The sequence below is a fragment of the Haemorhous mexicanus genome, chromosome 2 (genome assembly GCF_027477595.1).
Source record: "Haemorhous mexicanus isolate bHaeMex1 chromosome 2, bHaeMex1.pri, whole genome shotgun sequence".
NCBI lineage: Eukaryota > Metazoa > Chordata > Aves > Passeriformes > Fringillidae > Haemorhous > Haemorhous mexicanus.
In genome coordinates, this window is record NC_082342.1 from 96,030,445 (window position 1) to 96,055,257 (window position 24,813).

Sequence of the window (24,813 nt, forward strand, 5' to 3'; positions counted from 1 at the left end):
AAAGCTAAGGTGGATCAAGATTCAGGTCTACCATAAACATGAAAAGAAACAGTATCTCCAACCACCTTGTACTGAAATGGATTTTATCTTGGACTTTTTCTCCTTTGTGCTTCTAATTGCTCTGACTTCTCATGCATTCTGCAATTGCCAGAAACAAAGATATTGACCTTATAACTTTTGTGACTTTGAATGCTAGTCACCTGTCTCTGGAAAATAAAAGCATGTTTTTCTCTTGGCTATGTCACCTATGAAGAATTTAATTAGAAATGTGCTCTTAGCCCTGCCATATGGAGTGTGCCTTTTTCAAAGAAGGGAGGCTCTGTAGGAGTTTGCAATTTTAAGTCACCTTTAAGTGTTGGCATGAGAAGGATTAGAAACTAACTTGAAGAGCATGTTGTCCTGCCTAAGGGTATCAGTTCTTCCTTTGAAATTTGCCTTAACCTGGAATTATGAGGGCTACTGCCAATGGGCCTGGTGACAACCTGAATCACGTGGTGTTATTAAATATTTCTCAAGTAGTCCAAGAATAAGGACCAAGACAGAACTGTCTGACCATTTTAAGAATGAGAGATGTGTAACTATAACTAGTTAAAAAAAAATCTGCTGCTGTAGACAGTCTTTGTCAGCTTTTGCCCACACAGCTTGGAATGAGCAGCAGGCACAGCCCAGCTGGTTACAAAATAGTTAAAGTCTGAAGGAACTTGGGTTTCTGTTTGAGCTTTAAACAGACCTGTGGTTTGGTCAGATGTATTGTAGTTATTTGTGACTGAAGGTACCAGAAGCAAGAAACAGTATTAGCTGTCCTAAGCATTTTAGCTCTGCTATTGAAAAATCTTAAACCAGGTCATTTGCTGTTCTCTCTGTGTGCTCTTTGTGGTGTGTAGTGCCTTCCTACTTGATAAAAACTACTCTGTAGTAAGTAGTTTTTACCCACTCCATTATACAGTTCTGTATTTGGCATCATAGTTAATATAATGTATAGAGTAGCTGTTATCAACTCTCTCCTGCATATGGACACACATTTTTATTTAACAAAAGTGTTGCTGAGCAGTATGAAGTCACCAAAGTCACACTGAAGCTTTTGGATTGATTTAGTGATTAGGAAAGTGGTGGAGTGGTGGATGCATCACAGTTTCCCAGTTAACTAATTTCACAATAAACTCATTCAAGTTTGAAATTAATTAAAACGGACAACTCACTAAATGAACACCCCTAATCTGCTGAAAAAGGGGTGGGGGTGCTCTACCTTCCATCCATGAGATCACTTTGTATGTTACTGAAATTGCATTTCAACTGCAGTATCTATGTGCAATTGCAAATGAGTCTGTGTAACATCCTGATTTTGTTTCTAGAGCTTGAGAGTGATTAAAGCATGTAAGGGTACAGTCCCTGTGCTCCAGGCTTTACACCTTCCCTTTAATTATTAAACATAGTCTAAACTTTTTGAGCTTTCTCACAGCTAAAAAAAAAAAATGAAGCTTGTGGAGTCAACAGGTCGAGCTTAGCAGAGCAATACTAACCATGTTTTGCCTTTTTTCTGCTTTACTAGGAAACAATTTAGCTGGATTTGTAACTGCAGAAAGGGCACAAACTGCAGCTCAGTTAACTAACTACAAGTCAAGTTACATGTCTTTCCCCTCATCTAGATCTGGAAAAAGGACAGACCTAACTAATAGATGCACCAAACCTGTCCAGATGTGACACTTTTCCTTGCCAAGAAAAGACCTCAATAATTAGAAAACACTGTGTGTCCCCTCCTAAAGCTTTGCAAGTGCTAGGAGGTACCTGTATGTATACACATTTATGTATAAATCTACATACATAAGCATGTATTGTAACAATTGGTGCCCTGTTTACTAGGTTCATGATCAAGAGAGCACAAGGAAGAAAACGGTTTGGTATGAAAAACTTCAAGAAGAGATGGTTTCGCCTGACAAACCATGAGTTTACCTATCAGAAAAGCAAAGGTAACAAAGGTTTGCTGGTCTTGTTTTGATACATTGAAGCAAAGATTAAACATAAGGATTGTGTAGAAGACTGAGATGTCGATCTGTTACTGTAGAAGACACAGTGCAGACATGACTGTCAGCCTGTATGTTCTTGCTCTTCTTTTAGTGTCTGTATTGACAGAGAAGCTTCTTGGATAGCACAATACCCTGCAAGTTAGCAAAATATTTGATAATATTTGCCTAGTATCAGTCAATAACATCATCTGTAGGTTTCATAGTTACCTAGATTGTCCTAGGAAACAAAACATACGAACCTCAAGCTGGAGTTTGGGTTTGTATTGAGCATTCTCAGATGCAGCTCAGCATGTGCTCATAAATTCTGTATAGTGTTGGCACAACTGGATACAGTAGACAGGGATTCACCTGCAATCTTTGAACTTTAAAAAATGTGTTCACTTAATGTTGCCTAATAGCAAGTATTTTGCTTTTTTGCAAATTGTTCCTGTCTACTCAATAGTACACAACAAATACCACTTCCTTCCATCATGTAAGTACATAGGGAGGAAGAAAGATAAGGAAGTATGTTCAGATCATGCCAGTCATTATTTCACACTCAGCTTTGAGCTTGCATCACCACTGGTTCAGTTCAGCTGACAGGAATGATTTATTTCATTGTCACCCTTGCAGTAAATATACCGTGTCCTGCTGCAGTAATCAGTTTCTAAGAGGTTTGCTAGCATAAGGTAGTGCAGCTGGAAAGAGAAATGTACTTAAGATAATACTTAAGGACCATGGTAGCAAATCCCTGCTGAGTGAAAGATTTTCCCTCTTTTCTTGTGAAGTCAAAATGATCTTCAAAGAAACTGAATTAGCCCTTAGAAAAAGGGCAAAAGGTGAAGATGAGTTGTGAGTAAGTGGCTCATTATCTGTGTCTGTGTGTTCTGCAGGTGATCACCCTCTGTGTAGCATTCCAATTGAAAACATTCTGGCAGTGGAAAGACTAGAGGAGGAATCCTTTAAAATGAAAAATGTAAGTAGGTCATCTTCATTAATGTATTTGTTAGGCTGCTCCAGATCCACCAACCTAATCGCCTTTTTCCCTTCTGTAACCTGGATTGGATTTCTGTTGAAAGATGTACAACCACAGCTGCTTGTTCTGTATATAGTAGCAGGAGTTTCCAAAAGTACAGCCCATTCAGATTCTTAACAACCCAGTCAGCAGTCTTTGGGTTTCGTGATCTGCAGCACACTCAGTACCGAGCGCTGCTGATCAGCTGCCAGCTCTGTAAGGTCACACACAGGTAAGATGATCGAGTCCCTGCCCTTTCTGCCAGGCCTCTCTGGTGAGAAGGAACTTGCTGCTTATAATGTGAAGGATCACAACTTCTTTATTAGCTATTACGTTTCTTCATTGGTTCATGAAAGTACATATATATATATATATATATATATATATATATATATATATATATATATATATATATATATATATATGTGGATTTTTAGATTTATATTTAATTTGGGTTAGGTTATGTACAAAAACAACATCTGGGCTAGTATAGTTTACCATTTTGGTTGCCACATTAGGGAATAAAATACAGCTGTATTTCTCATTCATGGAACACTACTGCCAACTTCTGTATTATGTAAGAACAGACTTGAACAGTTTGGGTGATGTTGGGAGCCTTTTTCATACACCTCTGCCTGTAAAGCTGAGTCCAGTCCTTTAAAAATTGTATTTAAAATTAAACAAAAAAAGAGCTCAGGGTTTTTTTCCCAGTTCCAAATATGCATCTACCACAGACTTACTTACAGGTATAAATGGTTGTGACTTTTATCTTTTTCTGCCTTTCAGTCCTTCCTGCCATGTACACTGCCTGTGAGCACCATGCAGGGCAGTGCTCAACCCTGCCCTAGACATAAGGTTCCTCAAACAGCTCTTTGTTAAAAGTGAAATACAATTCTAGGCTCTTCAGTATTTCCCAGTTTTCCCAGTTGTTATTTTGGTAACATCACTCTCCCTCTCTCTCTCTCTGCTAAAACGTGGAGTAAGTTTCAGTTCCACCTGCTTCTAGAACACATCTCAATTGTACTGTAGTTTGCTCTGGTGTTTATAACTCTACTGTACAAGCAAAAACCAACCAAGCTGCAAAATAATTTAGGCTATCAGAAGGCAGCTGTAACATGTGATGAACTGCACTCTGCAAACTAACTTGTTTGAACTGAAAGCAGCCTCACAGTTGAGATAAAACTCTCTGTCTGTAGAGAGGAGTGAGCTATAATTCTGTAACTTGTGCTGAGTGTACTGAGCTAGACTGAGCATCCAAAATATGTCTGCATTGTGAAGATTTATTATTGGAAAAATGTACCTTTATTGTTCACATCAAAAACCCTGTGCTATTTTGGTTGCTTAAATTCAGTATTACTTGGGAAATCAAGGTGACTACATCCATTCCAGAAAGTAAGGTTCAGTCTTTCCATTAACAGTAGAAAATAACATTACCACCTTCTTGTGCTAATATATTCTTATTTTTCTTGTCATGCATAAATAGATTACTGCAGCAAGATCGGAATTCTCAGAACACCACAGCAGATGTATTTGCAATGGATATTCCCTTGTGGGTGCTTGTGTGATAAGAATTCACATTTTGTATAAATTCAGTGTATCTGTGCTCTGAATTGCACTAAGTGTTTGTTTCTCACTCATGTTAAACCTGCCTGTCTGGCAGTAAGGCCAGTAGCCTTTGTTGTTCTTAAGCACAATTTGGGGAATGTGAGGGTGGGTTTAAGTATTGTTTGGGTCTTCTGTGTTGTTTGAGAGGCAACTGGTGGTTTTGGTAGTGTAAAGGTCTTGCAGCCACTTGAAATTCTTGGCTTAGTTGTGGGCTCCTCAGTAACTCTTGCCATATGTTGGGTCACTTTGGTTGGTATCCCCTTACACAAAGCCATACTCCTTAAATCCGTTCCTTGTTGCAATGCAGGAGACTCCATTTAGCCCAGCAGGACATTAAAATTCTTTTCCTTGTAGCTCTATGTTAATAGAGAGTTGAACTGCATGCTCCTGTCTTCCCTTTTCTTCCTTCCATCCCAAAGTCAAATTGCCAGTTATGCCCTGAAGAGTTTTATTGAAAGGACTCTTTGGTGTGTAGTTGGCACTGTTGGACTGATCACACCAAGCAGCTCCTACACTGCCATGGTCTACTGTGCCTTTCTAATCATTGTCTGATACCATTAGGGACCAATAGCAGACCAATTGTCTGATGCCACTAGTGCTTCCCTGCTAAATCCAGGGAAATGGTTGCTTGAGTTTTCTCTTTGCTATTTGGCATGATGCACATTTAAAAGTGTTACAAAGGAAGAAATGACTGGGCTTGGTACCAGTCTGCAACATTCTCTCAACCAGCTAGGTGCAGAATTCAAGCCAGTATTTCAGGTCTGTGTAACAAACAAAGGCAAATTTCAATTTTGTTTGGTCTGGTTGTTATTATTGTTTGGTTTGTTTGTATGGGTTTTGTTGGGCTTTTTTTTGTGTGTGTGTGTGTGTGCACTTCTCTGGTTTTCTTTTTAAAACAGCACAACGAAACCAGCTGTTTGGAAAATTGCATTCCATATGATATGGGCAATGTAGCATCTAGTGATTTGAATAATCAAGTGAAGTAGGCATATCTGAAAGAGAGAAGAAAATGCATTAAATATTTGCAGAAGCTAGAGGAAATGAAGAAAGTTTACATTTCCAAAATTTGCAGCCAGGATCACTAACTTGAGCTTAGTAATTTTCAGTGCGTGATCAGTGTAATGAAGCAGTAAGGCTGTGCATCAAAATTTTCCTTCTTCTAGAGGAGGAAAGTAAATCTCCTTCTAGGTTGAAAGCTGTTTTGAACAGGCAGGAGAGCTTTAGTTAAGATTTTCAATACTCAAGCTGTTACACAGATTTAATGTGTAATTATTTAAACCACCTGATGCCAATCAAAGAGGAAACAGTATTTCTGTGGTCTTCTAATAGCAGCTGTAATTGGGTGCAGAAGCATGGAAGTTACTAAAAGGCAATGGTCATGCTGAAACAGGTACTAAAAGGACTAGAGAAATGGCAGTACTAAGGCAAAGCTGTCACTAAGGCTGGATCCAGACTCATTTTTCTCTTTTCTGCCTCCTGCTGATGTTTCCTTTCAGGCCAGCACTGGGTTCCTCTGTCAGCCTTCCAAAACTTGGAGTTGCAGCATTACTAAAATTGCTTCCCCGAGGCTGACAACAAATCTTACTGAGACCCAAGCAGCAAGTTGATATTAGCTATTTGTAAATCATCTCCTACAGGAATGGTATCTTATTCCTTGTACCAGGTGAAAGGTGAAACTGTTCTTTTAAGGGCACATTTGCTGTTTAAGTTTGAGTTGAAATGTATTTATTGGTCCATTCTTTTAGTATGGTGTTTTTCCTGCAATAAATCTTCACTCCGATTCTAGTCCTGGGTTCACTGACTCATTCTGGTGCTTTATTCTGTGGTTTATTTGCAGATGTTCCAGGTGATCCAGCCTGAAAGGAGAGTCCTGTATATCCAAGCAAATAATTGTGTGGAGGCCAAGGACTGGATCGATATCCTCACCAAAGTTAGCCAGTGCAACAAGAAGCGCCTGACGGTCTACCATCCCTCAGCCTATCTCAATGGCCACTGGCTTTGCTGTAAAGCTACTGCAGACAACACGCCTGGCTGCACACCCTGCACAGGGTAAGGGTTTTAATGTGCCATGGCTGCTGCCATGGGTACATGTGTCTCTGCAGGGAGACTTGCCAGGGCGCAGCTAACCAAGTTTTGCCAGGTGTACAGGTGTTCCAAGGCCATCTGTTGGTATCCCTGATCTGGATCGAAATGTTGAGTTTTTAGAGTTAGAGATGGTGTTAGGAGGTGACTGTGGGATTAAAAATACTTTGGTTTTGATCATCTGTCATTAATAAAAATGTCCAAAATCCATTCAATATCTTGTTTGTAAGTTCCTGGAGCACTCCTCTGCTGATAGATTTAATTCTAAACTGATCATTTCAGGGAGCTGCTCATACTCTCTCTTCAAGAAAGATGTACTGTCTGGTTTGTAGGAAGCAATTTTCATCTAAACTGAGAGAAGTCACAAGACTGTAGTGGTAGTTAGACTAAGATATAAGACCTGGGTAGTTGGAAGCTCAGTGCTTTGGCTCCTCCATCTGGTTGTAGCTGTCTAATTCACCGTAATGTCTGGATACTGATACAGTCTTCCCTTTCAAGTCAGTAAAAGGGTGCTGGATAAATAGAGACATAAATAAGTTTGACCTTTTCTTCTTTTGGGAAAAATGGAAGGTTTTGAGCTCTGTTACGTACAATCTGTTGGCTTTCATGAAAACTTACTTTTACTTTGTTTGTCTTGTTAAGTGCTTTATGTGCCATAATGCACTGTTTAGCATTTAACTTTTACCTCTCTTCCTGATACTTTACAGAGGCCTGCCAGCAAATATACAACTGGATATAGATGGAGATAGAGAAACTGAGCGCATCTACTCTCTTTTCAACCTGTATATGCCAAAATTGGAAAAAATGCAAGGTGAGGATTAAAGATCATTACATCTCCAATTCACTTACCAAGGCAAAAATGCCTGTGAGAAGTTGGATGTTCTGGCTTAACCAGCCTTGCAAATCACATCCTAGAACACAGTGGCCTTTATTCCACTTATTTCCCCTTCTGCTGTCTTGAGGCAGTTGTGTGTATTATTTTTGGTGCAGTCTCATGGTCTTTAAAAAGTTCTTTGCGTACTAACAGTTGTTTGAAATACGGTCTTAACCACATCATCCTAAAATAGCATAGGCACAGAGCGTTGCTTGGAGGCTCTGAATTGACAAATCAGAGCCAGCACCGAACCAGAGGTTTACTGATCCTGACAAGAACTTGCACCAGCAAAGCTGAGGTTTCAGTGGAATATGGTTTTGTGTTACCAGAAGTCATGTGCATGCACATTCCCTGATTCAGAGCCTAAGACAGGCTAGATACGAATGGTTTCTTTGGAAAGGCTCTTTCAGAATTACCCATCAAGGATGACCTGTGGATGCCTATGAAATGTTGAAAAGTGGAGTTTTGGCTGGGAAACTTTCAGGAGCTGAGGGAAGCAGAGATGTGATGGAAGGATAAAAGAAAGAAGAGACAGCAGAGGAAGTTGGTACTAGTAGGCATGCCAAGAGAAGTATCCGGTATACACAGTGCCAGACTTGAAATCTCAGTTTAGCACAGGGAGTGGCGGGGAAGCCTTCCCTGTGGCACTGATCTTTAAATAGGACTTTATTTTATAATATGAGATAAGCCAGTGGTGTCAAACACACAGACTGCAAAGCACTTTAATCTGTTCCTGGCTGCTGTGCAATTGCAAACTCAAGATCCTCACCACTTCCGAGCTGTCTGAACTGGTGCCCAGCTTTCCCCTGTTCCGAATCCTCGCTGCCAGAGCCAGCATCGAGTGTCAGTGTTGGGGAAAAGGACGCAGGTCTGGCACAGACAGTGCAGCAAGGGGAAGGGAATTTGAAAGCTGAGACTGGGACAGCAGTAAAGCTAGAAGGAGAGACAAAGTAAAATACTCTTTCCCCTTCTTTCCCCTTCTAATATGTTCTGCTACAGTGCAGGAGTAGATCATATGGGAAATACATTGTGGACATTCATGTGTGGTCAGTGTCCAGATCTCTTAGTCAGGAAGGCTCCCTGCTAAGATCAGAAGGTATAGAAGGATTTGCCCCTTTGGATATGTTGTGAAGCAGGCAGCCAGGCAGTAGTTATGGCATATTCTGCTTGTGCTTATTGTATGAATCTTTTAGGGGTAATGTGGTAAAACACAACTACTTCAGCCTGTAATGTTTTCAAATTCAGCCTGTACTTGCTGCCTGGGGGTGGAACCTGTCCCCACAAGTGAATACTTTGTGCAGGCCAGCCCTGCAGCACAGTGGCAGAGGCAGACCTGTGTAAGAGTTTCCAAAATGTGTGCATGGCGTGCAGATAGTGGCAACTGAGATTAAAGCATTGCCTGTGCAGCAAAGGACAGCTTCCCACCAAGCCAGGAGCAGCTGCCAGGCTTGCTGCCCTTTCCATACAAGACGAGGAAGAAGGGCATGGGACACCCTCTGTGCCTCCCAACAACCCAGCAAAACTTCTGCTGTTGATGTCAGCACAGTTCTGTGGTGGCCATACAGAAGCAAACCAAGAAACTGTATGAACCCCAGACTGAATATTTTTAGTCTGCTTGTCTTGCTTTTTTCCCCCTGCCTCATATCTATTCCTGTACTTTATTTTTTTTCTCCAGAGGCCTGTGGGAGCAAATCTGTGTATGATGGACCTGAAGAGGAAGAGTATTCTACATTCATCATTGATGACCCTAAGGAGACATATAAAACACTAAAGCTGATTATTGAAGGTGTTGGAAATTTAGAGCAGGAGCACGCTCAATATAAGAGGGATAAATTTAAGAAGACAAAGTATGGAAGCCAGTAAGTACAATGGGTTGTACAAACAGGGGAACAGTCCTTGAAGATGATATTTCCCTTGCTTATGCTCTGGGTTTCACTGTATTTTGTCCAAAAAAGGTCCTGCAAATACATACAGAGTAGCACTGTGACTTAGGATTTATATCACAATATTTTAAAGCACTGAAGTGAATTTTTTAATGCTTGTTTTTAAAGCAGTTTCATTCATAAAATTTAAATGGGGGTTTATTATACTGTTGGTTTTAAAATTTGAGCCCATGCTGGTGAGCTAAGCAGTCGTTAATAGCAGAAGATAGATGTGTTTACCAGCTTATCTTGGAGTGTTGGTTTAAAAATGGAAAGAGTAACTGACACAGCCACATGACTGCATTTTGTATACTCTTAAAGCATTCTGTATATGGCTGACAAAAGAGAGGATCAATTCAATCACTTCTAGCTCAAGTCAAATGCAGTATTAACATTACAATTACAACTCTGAAAATCAAATTTAGGGAAGAAGTTCTTGTGTGTTCCACCTTCTGTTCTGACATTTTTGTGTCCTGACAGATGGCTCTGTATGTTAAACTGGTTTTTTCTTTTCTTTTAGGGAACATCCCATTGGTGACAAGAGCTTCCAGACATACATCAGGCAACAGTCAGAGATCTCAGCACATTCCATATGAAGTGCAAAGGAAATCACAGGACAGTGCTGAAGGGTTGATTAGTGATGCTAAATAGCAAAAGGGAAGCCACACATGTAGCAAAATGTATGGATAAGTGTCAAGCATCCAAACTTTGAGACTTGGTAAACGTGTTCTCTTTTCAAGAAACTGTTATAATAGTTGCTATGCACTTTATTCATCTGGTTATTGACAGATGATAAAACCCTGCCTTCTAGGCAGTTGTCATGTGTATTTTTAAATTTGCTTTGGTTTCTTGGAATCTAGTGATCAGTTCAATGATCAAGGTGTGTGGACTTCATCTTGACAACTCCCATGAAATTCCTTGTGTTTTGGAAACCAAGCATGCTGCTAATATGCAGCATTTTCTAGAAAGGTTGTTTGTTACTGTTTTTTGTTCCTGATTAATGTATATTATGCCACATCCCCTGCGTGCTCTCTTAGGGAAAGCTTAGTAACACTTTTAATGCCTGCAATTAGAAAAGAGGCAGAGAAAAATCCCTCTGGTGTAACCCTCTACCTTGTAGTGTGTATTCTGAGCAGGCCAAGGAGCAGGCCTTTTGTTTTTACAGCAGTGTAATTTTTGCTAACTGTGCACAGTTTTTAATAGAAATTCAAATCTGAATGGTACTCTTGATATTTTTGAGATACGAAGTCATTTCTCCAGGCACATTCAGCAGACTTTGGATTTGAAGATGCAGTCTCAGCAGTGTAATAAAACTGACTCTCATAAATACGAGTAAGAAAGAAATGAACTCATGTCAAAGCAGTCCAGTGAATGGTAATCTTTGAAAGTCTGCCAACTGAAAGGCAAGGTAAGCTGATTTTGGTGACCTTTTATCACCACAGTGAGAAGGACAAACAGAATATGAATCTGGCAGCTGAGACATGCAGATTGCCAGGCACAAAAGCCGTCAGGATGGGTTTTCTCTGAAAGGATGTTTATGCACTGGAGTCCATGCTATCCTAGTACCACTTGCTTTTCTGGAAAATAGATTTCTACTTTTCCAAAAATGTTTTTAAATACTTTTTAAAAGAAACTTGTTAAATGATACTTAGTATATTAACATGCATAATGATAACTTGGTTATACTATGAGTATAGTAAAAATGGAATGAGCTGTGTATCTCACTAATACCAACAAAAGGAGAGAAATAAAGATCTTCTAAATATTCAATGCATATTTATGTATGCTGTTTAGCTGTACACCATAATTTTTATCTGTAAAAGGGTCTGATATACAAGCATCTGGCTTTGATGGCTTGGAAGCCTGCATGATGGACTTAAGGCCTCTGTGGGGTAGAAGCTAGTACAGGTTTTAAGCTGAGTTGGATCAGAAAGCATTGATCAGTTTAATGTGAAGATGTCTGTCTTTGCTTCAAGTGTTAAAGAATAATTCTTAACTGTGTCCTCATTGCATCTGACATGATTTTAAATGGCTAAAGTACTTCGAATGCCTCTGTTTGTTAGTGATGTTCTTAGAAATTAAGTTTTGGTTTTGTTTGAATATATAGTAGACCACCTTCTAGTAGATGATAAATGATCTCTTACTCATCTTCACCCTGCAGACTGGGGAAAGGGAAGTAATGAAGCATTGCAAAGATGCATTTAGGACTCCAAGCTTTTAGCTGCCATGAACTGCAATTTTTAACATGTATTTGTAACTTAATATTGTTTATAAAATACTAATGACCTGTAATGTGTGTTCTACTTGCCAATTAAAAGAAGTGGTTTATTTCTGAGAACTGTGTCCATGTTTGGAGTCTTTTTAAATTCACAGTGCCAGCATGCCTCTTGGCACAGCATCTGCTTAGAGTGGGGGCCATGGATGGGGAGATCCTTGTGAGTGTAACCTGCCAAGTCCCATCCTTGCTCCTCATCCCGTCCCCACCCACCCCTTTTGTCAGCATTGCACCCATGGGACTCTGCAGTGAACCAGACTGGGTATCTGAGCCATCCATGACCTACCTTAGCAAAGAAAGCTTGCTCGGATAAGTCAGCATCTTGAACTGGTTCCTTGTGTTACTAACTGAACTGAGACCATGTTCTAAGAACGGGAGGAATGAGCTGAGCCCACAGCAACCTGCATGCCTATGGATTGGCTCACAGACCTATGGAACCACCACCCTTGTCCTGTGACAAAGCCTTGGACTTGCTGAGGTCTCTGCTAGTCATACTCCTGGAGCTTGCCTGTCCTCTCAGGACAATCACGTGCACGGAAGGTGCTCATGGCTCTGAGGTGTGGGACAAGCTGCACACATTGGTTCTCCTGGGGAGTGTTCCAGGGAGGCTGGGCAGTGGCCCCCCAGGATGGAAAGCTGCTGACTGGCATTCAGGGTGTGTTCACTCAGCTCATGTTGAAGGTGAAGGTGACTCCCCCTGCTGTGGTGGGTGTCTCTCAGCAGAACCCAGGCGTGGGCTTCTGAGAAGCTGCTGGGGCCCAGCTGCTGCAGGCACGCTCGAGCTGAGTGACAAGCAGTGGTTTAACAGATAAACCACATCCAGGAACAAAAACCAAACTGATGGTGGAAGACACATCACCAGTGTCCTGGTGAGCTTAACTGCAATTATGTAAATGTGGGGGTTTGTTGAGGAACTGGAAACCTTGTTTTGAAAACAAAATTTTACATAAAGTGAGGTAGGAAACTGACACTGGATTTGTAAGAAATGAGAAGAGTTAAGTGCAAAATTACTGTAAAACCATTTCCAGCTCTCGTTTTCACTCAGTCTCATCTGGTGTATATAATAATTTTCTTCTCCTGCTAACATAGCTTAAGTCAATAGGAAATCTTTGAAATCTGCTTTTCTTACAGCATAACGCGGTATGTCTGGTGAGGGGGCTGTGTTAAAACTGGGCTTCCAGTACTTGCTTAGCCTTTATCTCCTGTCTGTCTGCAGCATATGTTTCTGATGCTATCTTCAGAAATACTCAGAAATCCTACCCACAAGAGAAATAGCTTTATTGGGAAACTTGGGACAGCATCCCTTGTGTCTGGAATAAAGAAAATAGAAAAAAAAAAAAGCATAGGCATATGTAAGCACATAGGTAATTTTTCTTCTTTTTCTATCTGATGCTGAAAGACAACAAAATTATTTTTGATAGAAAAAATCGAAGCTGGGCTGTTCTCTCCTGGGACTCCTACTGCCAGAGAAGTTCCGTGTGCCTGTTTTCTCCCTAGCTGAAGCAATGTGATAGGGCAGGACTGATGGGGTGACAGGACCCAGGTGTGGTAAGGCAGTTAGCTGTGTGACCCAGCTGTCTGAGGCACCTGAACTTCAGTGTGATTCCCATCCTCTTTCAGCCATACTCTGTGCAGTTTCACCTTCTCAAAGGTCTGTGTGAGAAGCTCATCTGGATAGCAGGAGACTGTGTGAACCCTGCCAACCCCCATTATTAGGTGCAGGAAATGGGTGCTTCAGCAAGAATATGGTCTAAGAGTGTTGCTTGGACAGCATCTTCCCACGAGCCACCTTCTGTGGGTGCATTGCAGCTGGGCTAACAGGGCTGACTGAAGACAGCATTTCCTTCTGGCTCTTGGGCTACTCTCATTAAATGGTAAATAAGTTATTCCAAAGCTCAAGTGGGTACTGAAGAACGGAGAAAGTTTTAAGACAAAAGCACTGTATTCCTATATGGATAAAATTCTGGATATGATCTGTGAAAGAAAAGATTGCAAAGAGTCTTCATGAATCAATTGTTCTGAATTCCTAAAATAAAACAGGATCCTAAGAGATTGATCTTCATGATAGAAACCAGCCCTCCTAACTTGTGAACAAATTACACGTCTTTAATTTCAATCCTTATTTTTCTCCTACTACTCCATTTGAGCCGCTCTGATATACCTGAAAATTTAACATTATTGGTTTACTGGTTTTGTGCAAAGCTGTTACTTTGAACCACAAAGTTGCCTGGTGTTAGTAGGTTTGCCTGCAAAAATAATGTGGAAGTCTTGATTAAACAAAAGGCTCACCAGCAGCCTGGGCTAGATGTAAGGAAGGTTGAAATGGTGAAAACAGAAATTGGCTTTTTACTGGTTTGAAAACATTGCTCTGCTGAATCTTAACCAAAAGCATGCCCTGGATGACATAGGTCTGCTTAGTGTTGAGAGCAAATTCTCTCTACAAGTATGGAGTCTGTGTGGTGTCTGACTTTCTTTACTAAATTCATTCATCATCCTTAACCTCTGTCACAGTTGCACAGTTGTGTCCTAAAGCTGTCAAAAGGACGTACACTTTTTATTGTTTGCTTGAGGCCATAACAAAAGTACTGCCTAGGTATGGACTCTTACAGGCAAATACAAGTAACTTTTGGTGGAGATGACAGCAGTGCGCAGGATTGCCATCATGTACCAAAGGTAAGAATTTGTAAATTTAACTGACTAAGAAAGATACTTTGGATAAATGTAGCCCTTTATTTCTCTGGAGGTGGAAACAAAAACTGTAGTCATCATGTTTGTGTAGAGAAATCTAATGATGGGAATACAAGAAGTGAATTTTATGAATTAAAGGCGAAGAAAGACATACTTGATGAAAATACAAATGGTGCACAAAAAAAGGGGAGGGCTACCCTGAATTGCCTTGTGTTTTTTGCTTTCTTTGGCAAGTCTTTCTACATTTCAGCTCAGCTAGAATTCCTACTTCTCATTCTCTATAGAAGCTATCTTTTTGGCAGCCATGAGAGCCTATGACTAGAGAGGATCACAGCTGAGAAAAGCAACTTTAAAAATAGACAGACTCATCTGTGGTGTCTGGAGATGCAAATGCTTTGCCTCCCCCTGCACCCAGTGTTGTGAGAACAACTCCGTGGTATGTCTCCTCTTGTGGTAAGGCCTCCTTAAAGAGCTTCTGCTGCCTGCCCTGGCTGTGCTCCTGCATCCCATTAATAGCACTGATGAAACTGGATCAGTACAATAATTGGGAGTTGTTTGGAGGAGATTTTGGAAAAACCTGGACTGTACCTACCCAGGTTGACAGCAGTCTCATAAACACCTTCATCAGCACAGCTGACAAGGACAAGCCCCCCGGAGAGCCTCACCACCAGAGAGGATGTGTGACAGCTGCTCTGGCACCTTCCCCACCAGCCCAAGAGCTCCAGGCTAGTTTTCCCACTGGAGACCTGGGCCTCAGTCTCCTTTGTTTGAGTATCATCATTCCTTGGTATCATTTCTGTCAAAGATGCAGGAAGAGGGAACAGTGAGCAAAAAGCCCTCATAGGGAGCAGTTGTTGAGCCCTCTGAGAGGAATTAGCATTGAGTCTCACCAAGGAGTAGCTGGTGCCCAAGCTATTTTGGTGTCAGAGATGGCTGATGCTTTTGCTTTTTTTAGAAGTTGTGACTACAGGAGAGGGGATGAAGATAGTGGCAGGCCTGGCAGATTGTATCAGTCTCATTAAGAGGAGAAAGGTATGAAAGTCCTCATGGGGAGACAGGACCCATCCTCCTGGGCTGGAAAGGGCCAAGTGCTCTGGTGTTTAAGGGCTTGCTCAGCTTTCATGGTGTGACCTGACACAGTCAATGCAGAGCAAGAGCCAGGAGGCCATGGGCAGCCTAAAGTAGAAAAATCAGAACTGGTTTTGCCCACTGGACTCCCAAAGCTGAATGATGCTCTCATAATTGAGCTTTCCAGTAATTAATTTACTCAGCATGTTTCTCCTGCCTAAGCAATTCCTGCTGGGAAGAAGAGCTGCTGTGCTCCTTCAGAGCTGAAAACCCTCTGAACCACCATGCAGCCACATGTGCCTGCAGCACCTGCAGCTGCCTGGGGCCAGCAAGGAGGAGAGTGGAGCATGTCCCTAGCGCCCTGCATATGGATGCTGCAGGGCAGGGCTGCTGGGAGTCTCCCCAGGCTCTGCAGGCAAGGTTGCCACAACTTCTTTTGCCTTCCTTCCTTCCTTGGTCCTGCCCTTCCAAAACTATCCAAATTTCTTCTCCTCACCTGGTGCCTGGACAGAATAGTTGGAGACAGACCTGCTTACCAGCACCTTCCTCTTGTCCCAGGTGCAGGCCCAGCCTGTTGCCCCTTCTGGTGTCTCAGATCTTATGTTCACCATTGCCCTAGTCCTGGTTGTCATCACCAATCACTAGCACACTCAGTGTGGAAGGGACCACTAGGGGACCTCTCATCCCCCCTGCCCCTCAGAGCAGGTCTTTTGACTGCTCCTGAGAGTACCTCTGTCTCTGAGACAGCACCGCTGTCTTCACTCAGTCACGGAGGTCACTTGGGGAGGGATGCAATGCTGCAGTGGAGGAAGAACAAAGCTGGTGAGCTCTCTGGAAAGTTTTATTCTTCCCAAGAATCTCAGTGCTGCTTGGAGGTAATGGGATGCAAAGAGAAGTATTTCCATGCCACAGGCAACTATGCCAGCATCCTTGCCTGTAAAATTTCACTTATCTGAGTATTTGTGTGTGGCAGGGGCTGAGTGTTCAAAACCAGACATTAGGGGCTTTGAAAAGCACAAACCAGAAGTGACTTTTCTTTTGCAGGGGTTGGGGAATGATGTTCTGCTGAATATGCTCATACACAACTCTGACAGCACTGTTAGAGTGTTACTTAAACAGGCAATCTCAAAGCTCTTGTGATATCCGTGAGAAGCAAGATTTGTATTTAAATGATTCCATGAGACATCATAAGATAGAGAAAATAGGATCTGCCTCTCAGTTGCAGATGTCCACCATGTAGATACTGACATTTCAATTAGTTACTCATCCTCCAATAGTCAGGGGGAAGAGAGAGGCTTCTCTAAACTGATTCACAACACTTTTTAGTATGTCTGCTTTAGGATGAAATTAATCAAACCTGAAAAATGTTCAGTTCCATTCTGTAGACTGCAGAGAACCTGGCAGGATCTCTCACAGCACAGACATCTGAAGCTGGTGAGATGAAGCACAGCCAGGGTGACAGGAGGGAATCCCAGCTGCTGTGATGGACCTTGTCACTCTTTGCTCACCCCCGTTGTGCAGCCGGTGATTTCTTGCAAGCCCTGGATGTCCTCACAGGGTTTTCCCTCCTGCCTTTGGTGCCACAGGGACCTCTGAGGCCACTAGATGGGGGTGCAGGATCTCCTGCAGGATTCGTCCCACAGCCCCGGGCCCTGCTCAGGGTCACCCCGAGCAGGAGAAGCCCGGGGGTGCTTTCCTGGACACCAGCACTGGCTCTGGGCATGCCTGGCCCCACTGGTGCCACACACGGGCCCAGGTGGGATGTGAGCCCATCGTGGGCTCCTGCTGAACATGCTCTGAAGGCTCAAACTGAGTTGGTTTTCCTTTGGCTCCTGTGGTGAGACAGGACCACCCCTGGTCAGGTGCCAAGCTGGGGCTGTTTCAGCAGCCTTGCGTGCCCCAGGAAGCTGCCAGGACCCACTGTGGGCTCCAAACGAACTGGGACTGGCAGAATCCCAGCAGGCTGGTTCAAGCCTTGTGTGGCAAGTCCACGGTGCTTTCAGTTGTGCACTGGATGCCAGATAAAATAATATTCCTGCTTGACAGAGGGCAGCCAGATGAGAAAGGTCAACCCCTCCTGCTTCAGTGCAAGGAGAGTGGCAATTCCCATGTGGTACCATTTAGTTCTAGAGCACCAAAGCAGCAATGATTTTCCTGGTCACTGCTTTTGATTTGCTTTGTACTTCTTGTATTTCATGTGTATTGCATGGGTGGGATATTGTTCTAATTTTTAACAATCTCTGGTCCCCTGATTTGCTGTTCTGCTCTCTTTTCCAAAGTGCAAAGGGAAATGCACTTGATTGGGTGAGTTGTTCATCCTTATTGTTAAACTCACACTGGAAAATAACTGTATACTTAAGTCTCCAATGCCACAAGTGATTCCTGTGCTGTGGATCAGAGAGCTACAGGTGGCCCTGTGATCGTTTCTGGGGTGGCTGGAAAGACAATCCAAGGCCAGAAGGCCTTACAGCATTAAAGCAGTACATCCCATCCACATTAGAGCTGGCCCAAAGGATTTATGTTCTGGAAAAAAAATAAATTCTAGACAATGTGAAGGATACAGGCATTCCTAAATTTGGAAGTGGGTATATCATCCTGTTGTAATTTTTTTTTTGCAAGCACTAGCAGAACAAGAATACTACTATATCTGATCAGTCTTGTGAGTCCTGAATCTTGTGAGACTCCTTTAGAGCTTTTCAGTTATCTGACCAACAACTCTCAAGTGCATCCCTAAGACACAGACAGCATCCTTTGTGCCTTGCTGTTTTGTTTGCAGGGATCAGGTGGGGTTATCAGCAGAGGGGAGTCCTTAGTAGGGAGCTGCTGGCAAACCACCTCTGCTTCTGTCCCGGTGTCCAGGCACCAGAGAGGCCGGGCTGCTTCCCAGGCTGGCCAAGGCAGGAGAGAGAAGGAGCAGTGCTAAACAGGCACCCATGTCTTGGGAGCTGCTCAGACCTGGTCTGGGGAGGGATCTGGACCTCAGCTGGACAGGGGAGAAATTTTCTCCACAGCTGTCTTTCTTGTCCCCTCCTGAGCATCACACATTCAGAGCTCTTCCCTGGCACACCTTAATCAAGCCCTGACCTCCACAGCCCCTCTGCTGTCACTGACCTCCCATGGCATGGGGATGGCTGCTGGCAGCTCTCCTGGAAGGAGCAGATCCTGCTCCCCACGGCTGCCAGCCATCCCTGGCAGGACTGTGTGAGCCCAGGGAGTTTGCCAGCCATGCCCAGCTGGCACTGGGGAGGCTGTAACATGTGGCCATGGAGCTCCTCTCCAGGGCACATCCTGGAAGAGGAAGCATAAATCATGCTGGCTGTGTGGCTTTCTCCCAGTGCTCTGCACAGATCAGCTGATCTCTTTTTGTTTGCTCTGTGGTTTTTCCCTGGCAGGCACGTGACTCGTGGCCTGCAGATATCCCTTCTTAAGAAATGTTTGCCTGAAATTGGAGCCAAGGCTTGGAGCTGGGAGCACAGCACTTCTCAGCCAGCTCCTCCTCTGCAACCACCCTAAATGTCAGCATTCAGTGCCTTCCCCCTGGCACACATGGGGGCAGGGCTGGCAGGACCTGTGTGCTGGGGGCACAGGCTGCTCTCAGCCAGTTTGCCAGACTGGGTGTTTAGTGCACTGTTAGCTGAGATGTCTGTCTCCAGATGCTGCAGTATCTCATTCTTGGCTGTGAGGGTTGACATGGACCAGCTGAGAAGCAGATGCTAATTTAAACAGAAAAACAGAGCTTCAGTCTGGTTTTCTGTGTGTCCAAGACACTTCTACAGAGGAATTACATCCATTATGTGGTGCTGTGGTTGGTGCAGGGTGAGGCTGAGATCTCTAATGCTCATTTCTAAAGGGCTATGCTGAAGCCATGCTCCTTTTCCTTCAATGTGTGGCTTTGTTTAGGTGAGTGTCTGCTCTGGCCCCATTTACTACTTAAATTCCTGCTGCTGGTCTGTCTCACACCCATTTTCTACCATCTACATTTTACTTTCTTCTTCCACCATGGTCATTGCTTTTGTAGGGAGTACAAAAGCACAGTTTTGGTGGGAAGGGCTGTGGGCAAAGCACAAAATCAGGTTCATCCTGCACCAGTGAGCTGGGTTTGGTTCAGGCTGCTCTTCCCAAAGTGTCACTGGGGCAAATGCAAAAGACTATGAGAGAAGAAACCAGTGTTAGATACAATATTCCTTTCCCTGCTGTCTGTTTTGTTTCTCTTATAACAGACACAGGTGAGATGATGCTGGAAGATTTACACTCAGCAAAAGGTGAAGAGGCCACTTCCCACCGATGAGAGCTGTGTGTTCCATGTGTTTGTTCAGAGGCTGGGGAGGGCACTACTGAGCTAAACCCCAGCAGAAACATGTTCCAGCACTGAGAAGCTCTCTGTGATTTGCAACAGAAAATGAAGAAAAGGGCAAATGAAGAGCAAATTCAGCTATGAGAGACCTGTTGGAGGTTAAACCTCTGCCTTTGCTGCCCCCCAGGTCAGGCTGGCTGAGAAGGTGTGTGAGAGAGGTGCTGCATGCTCTAGGTAAACTTTTGCTTTAAACACTCAGCATAATGGTCTAGGTAAACCACCTCTCCCTGGTGTAGTGAGAGCCACGCAGCCAAAGGCTCATTATGCAGATATACTTTAGTCTGCTCCATCATAGCTGGGCTGTCTGGCAGCCTAGCACTCACTAACAGGGGAATTTCCCTGTCTCACTCAGTGGAGATCTGAAAATTGCTCTGGGAGATGTTTTTGGTACCATGAGAGTACAAAACACTTATGTCAGCCCAAGTCACAAACACTTCCTCTTGTTAAATGGGTTTTAAAAGCTTTAACCTCAGGGTTTTGAATTATCAGCAAACAAAACAAGACTTGGATTCAGTTGTGAGGCCTTGATGGATTATGCTTCACCCTGAGTAACAGCTCCAGCATCCCACTGCGTGCTCTCCCCTAAGCCATTCTCTGGACTGAAGGCTTTTGGAGGCACTTTTTGGATGGTAGTGTATCCTCTCCACTGCACACAACAGATTCCACCTCACAGAATCCCTGGGGGCTGCTGCTGGTGTTTCCCTGGTTGAGCCCTGAGCTGATCCCAAGCACTCACTCCTGAGCATGATGTGTTTCTGCTGTGGGAGAGGAGAAGCAGAAATGATCTGTCACTGCCTGTGCAGCTCCTGACTCCAAGAAACAGCTTCTGGAGCAAGTCCAGGGGACATGACCTCAAGGGTCCCTGATAAACTCTGGAGTCAGGTGAGGTAAGTCACAGGAGCTGCTCGTGGTTCAGTTCTCTTGAAACAGAGGAGCTGAGCATCCTGCTCAGATTTCCATGATGAGAGGAAGGCCTGTGCAGTCTTAGATCCTTTCAAATCCTACAAAACTAAGAGCTGGCATCTTAATCTTAAAAAAAAAAAAAAAAAAAAAAAAAAAAAAAAAAAAAAGCGCCTCAAAGCCCTGCTAAGCACAGGACAGCAGGGCCTCTCTCTTGCCTGCTCTGTTTTTTGCTGGGAGCCACTGGCTCTACAAACCCTCTGGACAATGTGAGCTTGCATCTATAAATCTCTGAGGTAGAAGGTGCAAAACAGCCAGACTCCACTGCCACCACTGCTACCCCAAATTCAGCAGAGACAGATGCAGCAGAGTTGCATGCTTGGGGCGTTGAGGTGCCCCTGTCACCTCAGTAATGCTCACTTGCTGCCACTGCTCTCTGTGCTTGGCACGTACCAGCAGCACCACTGGAGCTGTGGCAGTGCCTCACCCAGAGCTCTGCTCTTACACGAGGTATTCAGAGGGTGAGCAGAACTAAAGTGTGAGCTGTGTGTCTGTCAGCTGGCCCTTCAGTCAGGGGGCTCTGAGGACACCGTGTCTGTTGGCTATTAGAATTATGAAAGTAATGAGAAATCTGCCTTCCTCCCAAACCCCCCAGCAAATCTCCATGCAGTCAGGCTGCCAGAGGGCTGCAGAGTCTGAGCAGTGCTGATCCCTGAGGGTGGCCACTCAGTCCTCAGTGGGGCAGGGCTGTCTGCAGCACAGCTGCTCCAGCTCAGACTGAGGCATCCAAAATATATTCCAAGGTCACTCTCGTTTTCCTTCCTGTAGGACTTGCCTCCACGTCAGCAGCCCTGTGGTGTTTGTTGGAACTACAGATAATTTTCCATCTTACGAAGCACAAGGTTTGCTGCAGCGTCGTGGGTAGGCTGGGTAAAATCTCCCACTTGCTCCATGATTCTCCTGTAACATTTTCCCCCCTGCCCTGCCTCCAGCAATGGGGCTGACACGTTTTCTTCCAAGTTACCAGCATACATCTGCCAGCAACTTTCCATTGTCATGGGAAGTCCTGCTGTATTCCTCAAAAGCACAAGATTTTCTCTTGCTGCAACCAAATCAATCACTGCAAAAAAAGAAAAAAAAAATAAAGCTTGTGTATCAGATACATCATCAGCAAATATTGGGCAATTCTTGTATTTGCCCCTGGCAATGTTGCACAGGGAAGTAAGTGCCGTTGGATGTCATTGGACACAGTCTGTGTCCCTAGAAGCTCTGGAAAGCATAATTCCCTTTTTCCTGATGTAAATGCCATTTGGAGCTGAAGAATTTAATCTGATGTTCTTGCAGGCTCCTTGAAAGGCTAAGAGTGGTGTTTCCTGGATTGCCATTGAGGGGATCCCAACAACCCTGCAGCTGCACATGGAAATAGCTTTTCATAAGATAATCTTTCTTTTTCTATTTTTTACCCGATCATTTTTGCTATAGGAAGTATGTTCTTCAGAGCAATGGGCTTGCAGTGGGCCAGCAAGGCATCCCTGCAAGCTGGATTTTTTCACTCTGTTCTGAATTCTCTTGGCAAAGTTACGCAAAAACAATGCAGAGAGCTGCCTGGGAGGAAAGTGGATGTCCTGTAGGTTGTGATCTGATGTTTTCCAGACAATGTCTGGCAGCTAAGTGCACTCTTCTCCAATTCTTCAATGTCTTCAAGAGGTGGGTAATTTAATCAAATATAGGTTTCCAAGATTAGATTTGACTTGTCTGTTTCGATCTGTCTTTTCACGTACTTAACACAAAAAACATGACTAGGAGCTCAAATTGAGCTCCCCACTCAAACCTGTAAATATTTTTTGGAACCCCTCCTTTGCAGTTTGCAGTCTGAGCCTGTCCCACTCTCTCTGCTCATCCCTGGGGGGCTGTGTGCTGGGGCTGGCTGAGGATTGCCCTGGTCAGCTGAGAGCCTGGCAGAGTCCGCATTCACCAGCACTCACCAGGGGCCCCAGGGCATCGTGGTAAAGAATGATATGGGCATGGTCAATGAAATGCTGATTTCCGTGCAAGGAGCTAGAAAGGTCATGGAGGGGACAAATGGCCAGGAGAGGTTGGCATGGCCTGACTCATCACTAAATCAGCACAGTGGTAAACCTAATCTCTTGAGATGGTCAATGTAAAACGACAGGCAACTTGTGTCTGCAGAACCACTGCCTGTAAAATTGAGGCAGGTTGGCTTTGGGTTTAGCTGTGAATAGCTCAATGGTGCTGCCTCATGGCCAGAGGGAAAACTGCTTCACCCTTGCATTTATTCTTAAATTTTTGATTTATCCTGGAAGTGACAGGCTTGCCACTGGAGTCTCTTACCAATGGACAAATATTCCAAGTACATCCAAGTCTCCAGCTGCATACATGGGGATTTTTTTTTTTTTTTTTTTTTTTTTTTTTTTTTTTTTTTGTGGAGACAGAGTGCAGACTTAAAAGTTGCAAGCTTCACAGAGTACTTCAGTTGTATATAAAGTTTCTGTTTGTCCTTCTCCTGTTACCTAGCAGTGTTGTACCCATCTCAGACAGGGAGCTCTTTGGCACAGGGGCAGCTTCTGAGCTCTGTTGCCCAGCTCCCTTCAGAGGAGGCCACAGTGGTGCAGCCACCACAGCTGGCTGGAGCTGCAGCTGGCCCCTACAGACACCATGCTCTATCTTGGGAAAGATAAAGTTAGGAACAAGCCAAAAAGAAACTGCTCAAGGCCTCTAAAAAGTTGCCAAGGGAAGCCTGATTCTTTTGGGTGTTTTGTTCTTTCCCCCATTGGATGCCAACTGTCTTCTTTTCAATACGAGCTGGAAAAAGATCAAGCACCAAAGCACACTAGAAGTGACTCATGATTTGGAAAATTGGCCTGGCATGGGAACCCCTCATTCCCTTTCACCACCTTGTTTCCAGCCCTGACACAGAGTATTTCTCTGCTGCTAAATCAAGGAGAGCTGGGGACCCATCATGAGGCCAGGGGCTGTTACCTGCTCATGCCAGGCAGATTTAAGCCACACTGATTACTTTCAGGCTGTATCAATCACACCCACCCCGGGTCTCTTCTGAACCACAGGTGGTGCCTCTTGGACCCAAAGCCATGTTTGTGTTTTGCTGTCTCCTTCTGGTGCAAAGGGTCAGAAATACTGTGAGTGAGGCCTCACAGTGCAGCCCCAGCAGCTGCTTTACAGAGGTGGGAGGGTGTCCCCACAATCAGTGCTCCTATGAGCTAATTCCAGCTCCTGCAAGAAGATTCAAAGCCTCCATCAGGTGGAGAGCAAAGGCTGCAGAGCTAAGCCTGATGTGGTTCTGCATTGACTGAGGCCGGGACCACATCTCCTCTGGGAGCACCAGCACCACCTCTCCTCCATCAAATCAGCCCCTGGGCCAAGAAAGCTTCTCTGTGGGTACCACACAGAGTAATAGTTGTCCATTTTGTGCACCAGAAATTAGCTCTGCCAAAAGCTCCTTCAGTGCTTCTGAGAAAAGCTAGAGGTATATTGCAAAGTGATCCTCATGTACACCACATTGGACCTGGTAAGATGCAAGATTTTAGGATCCCAGTGACAGAGACACATCTGGTGTTTGTAAGAGAAAAGCAGTCACCCTCTGGGGAAATTTGTGTTGGGACCACTGTAACTGGTGTTTTCCTGCTGCTTTCCTGTGGAGATGTGGTACACACACCTTGTTAGCCGAGCTGGCCTGGAGTGCAATCCTACCTGGGGACAGAGCCAAGCCTCTGTAACAAAGTGTTTGCAGCTCTTTATTTTGCATGAGGTTTTGTTTGCCGGCATACAGGGGCTGGATGAAGGAGCCACAACTTTGTGTCAGCAGTGCCACTGTCCTTGGAGCTGAGCTGGAGAACTTTCTCCTCAGATGGATTCTGATTTTATACTGGTGAGTCTTCAGACTTATGTGCAAAACACACAACCCTTCACACCTTTCACTGGCACTGAGATCCTGAGCTCTCTCTTCCTGAGCTTCCCACCAGAGGCACAGGGCAGGAGATTGTGTGGA

General features: G+C 44.0%; 1 protein-coding gene across 3 annotated transcripts in view; it reads left to right on the forward strand.

Moving 5' to 3' along the window:
• The window catches only part of RASA3 (RAS p21 protein activator 3), a 170,994-nt gene extending 159,155 nt beyond the window's left edge, over positions 1-11,839 (forward strand). For all 3 annotated transcript variants that reach the window (XM_059839625.1, XM_059839626.1, XM_059839624.1), the window contains exons 19-24: positions 1,861-1,967; positions 2,897-2,979; positions 6,461-6,672; positions 7,413-7,516; positions 9,255-9,438; positions 10,022-11,839. In XM_059839625.1, coding sequence (XP_059695608.1) covers positions 1,861-1,967; positions 2,897-2,979; positions 6,461-6,672; positions 7,413-7,516; positions 9,255-9,438; positions 10,022-10,097 — 766 coding nt within the window. In that variant the 3' untranslated portion in view covers positions 10,098-11,839. The remainder of the gene's footprint in view (positions 1-1,860; positions 1,968-2,896; positions 2,980-6,460; positions 6,673-7,412; positions 7,517-9,254; positions 9,439-10,021) is intronic.
• The last annotated feature ends 12,974 nt before the right edge of the window (positions 11,840-24,813 follow it).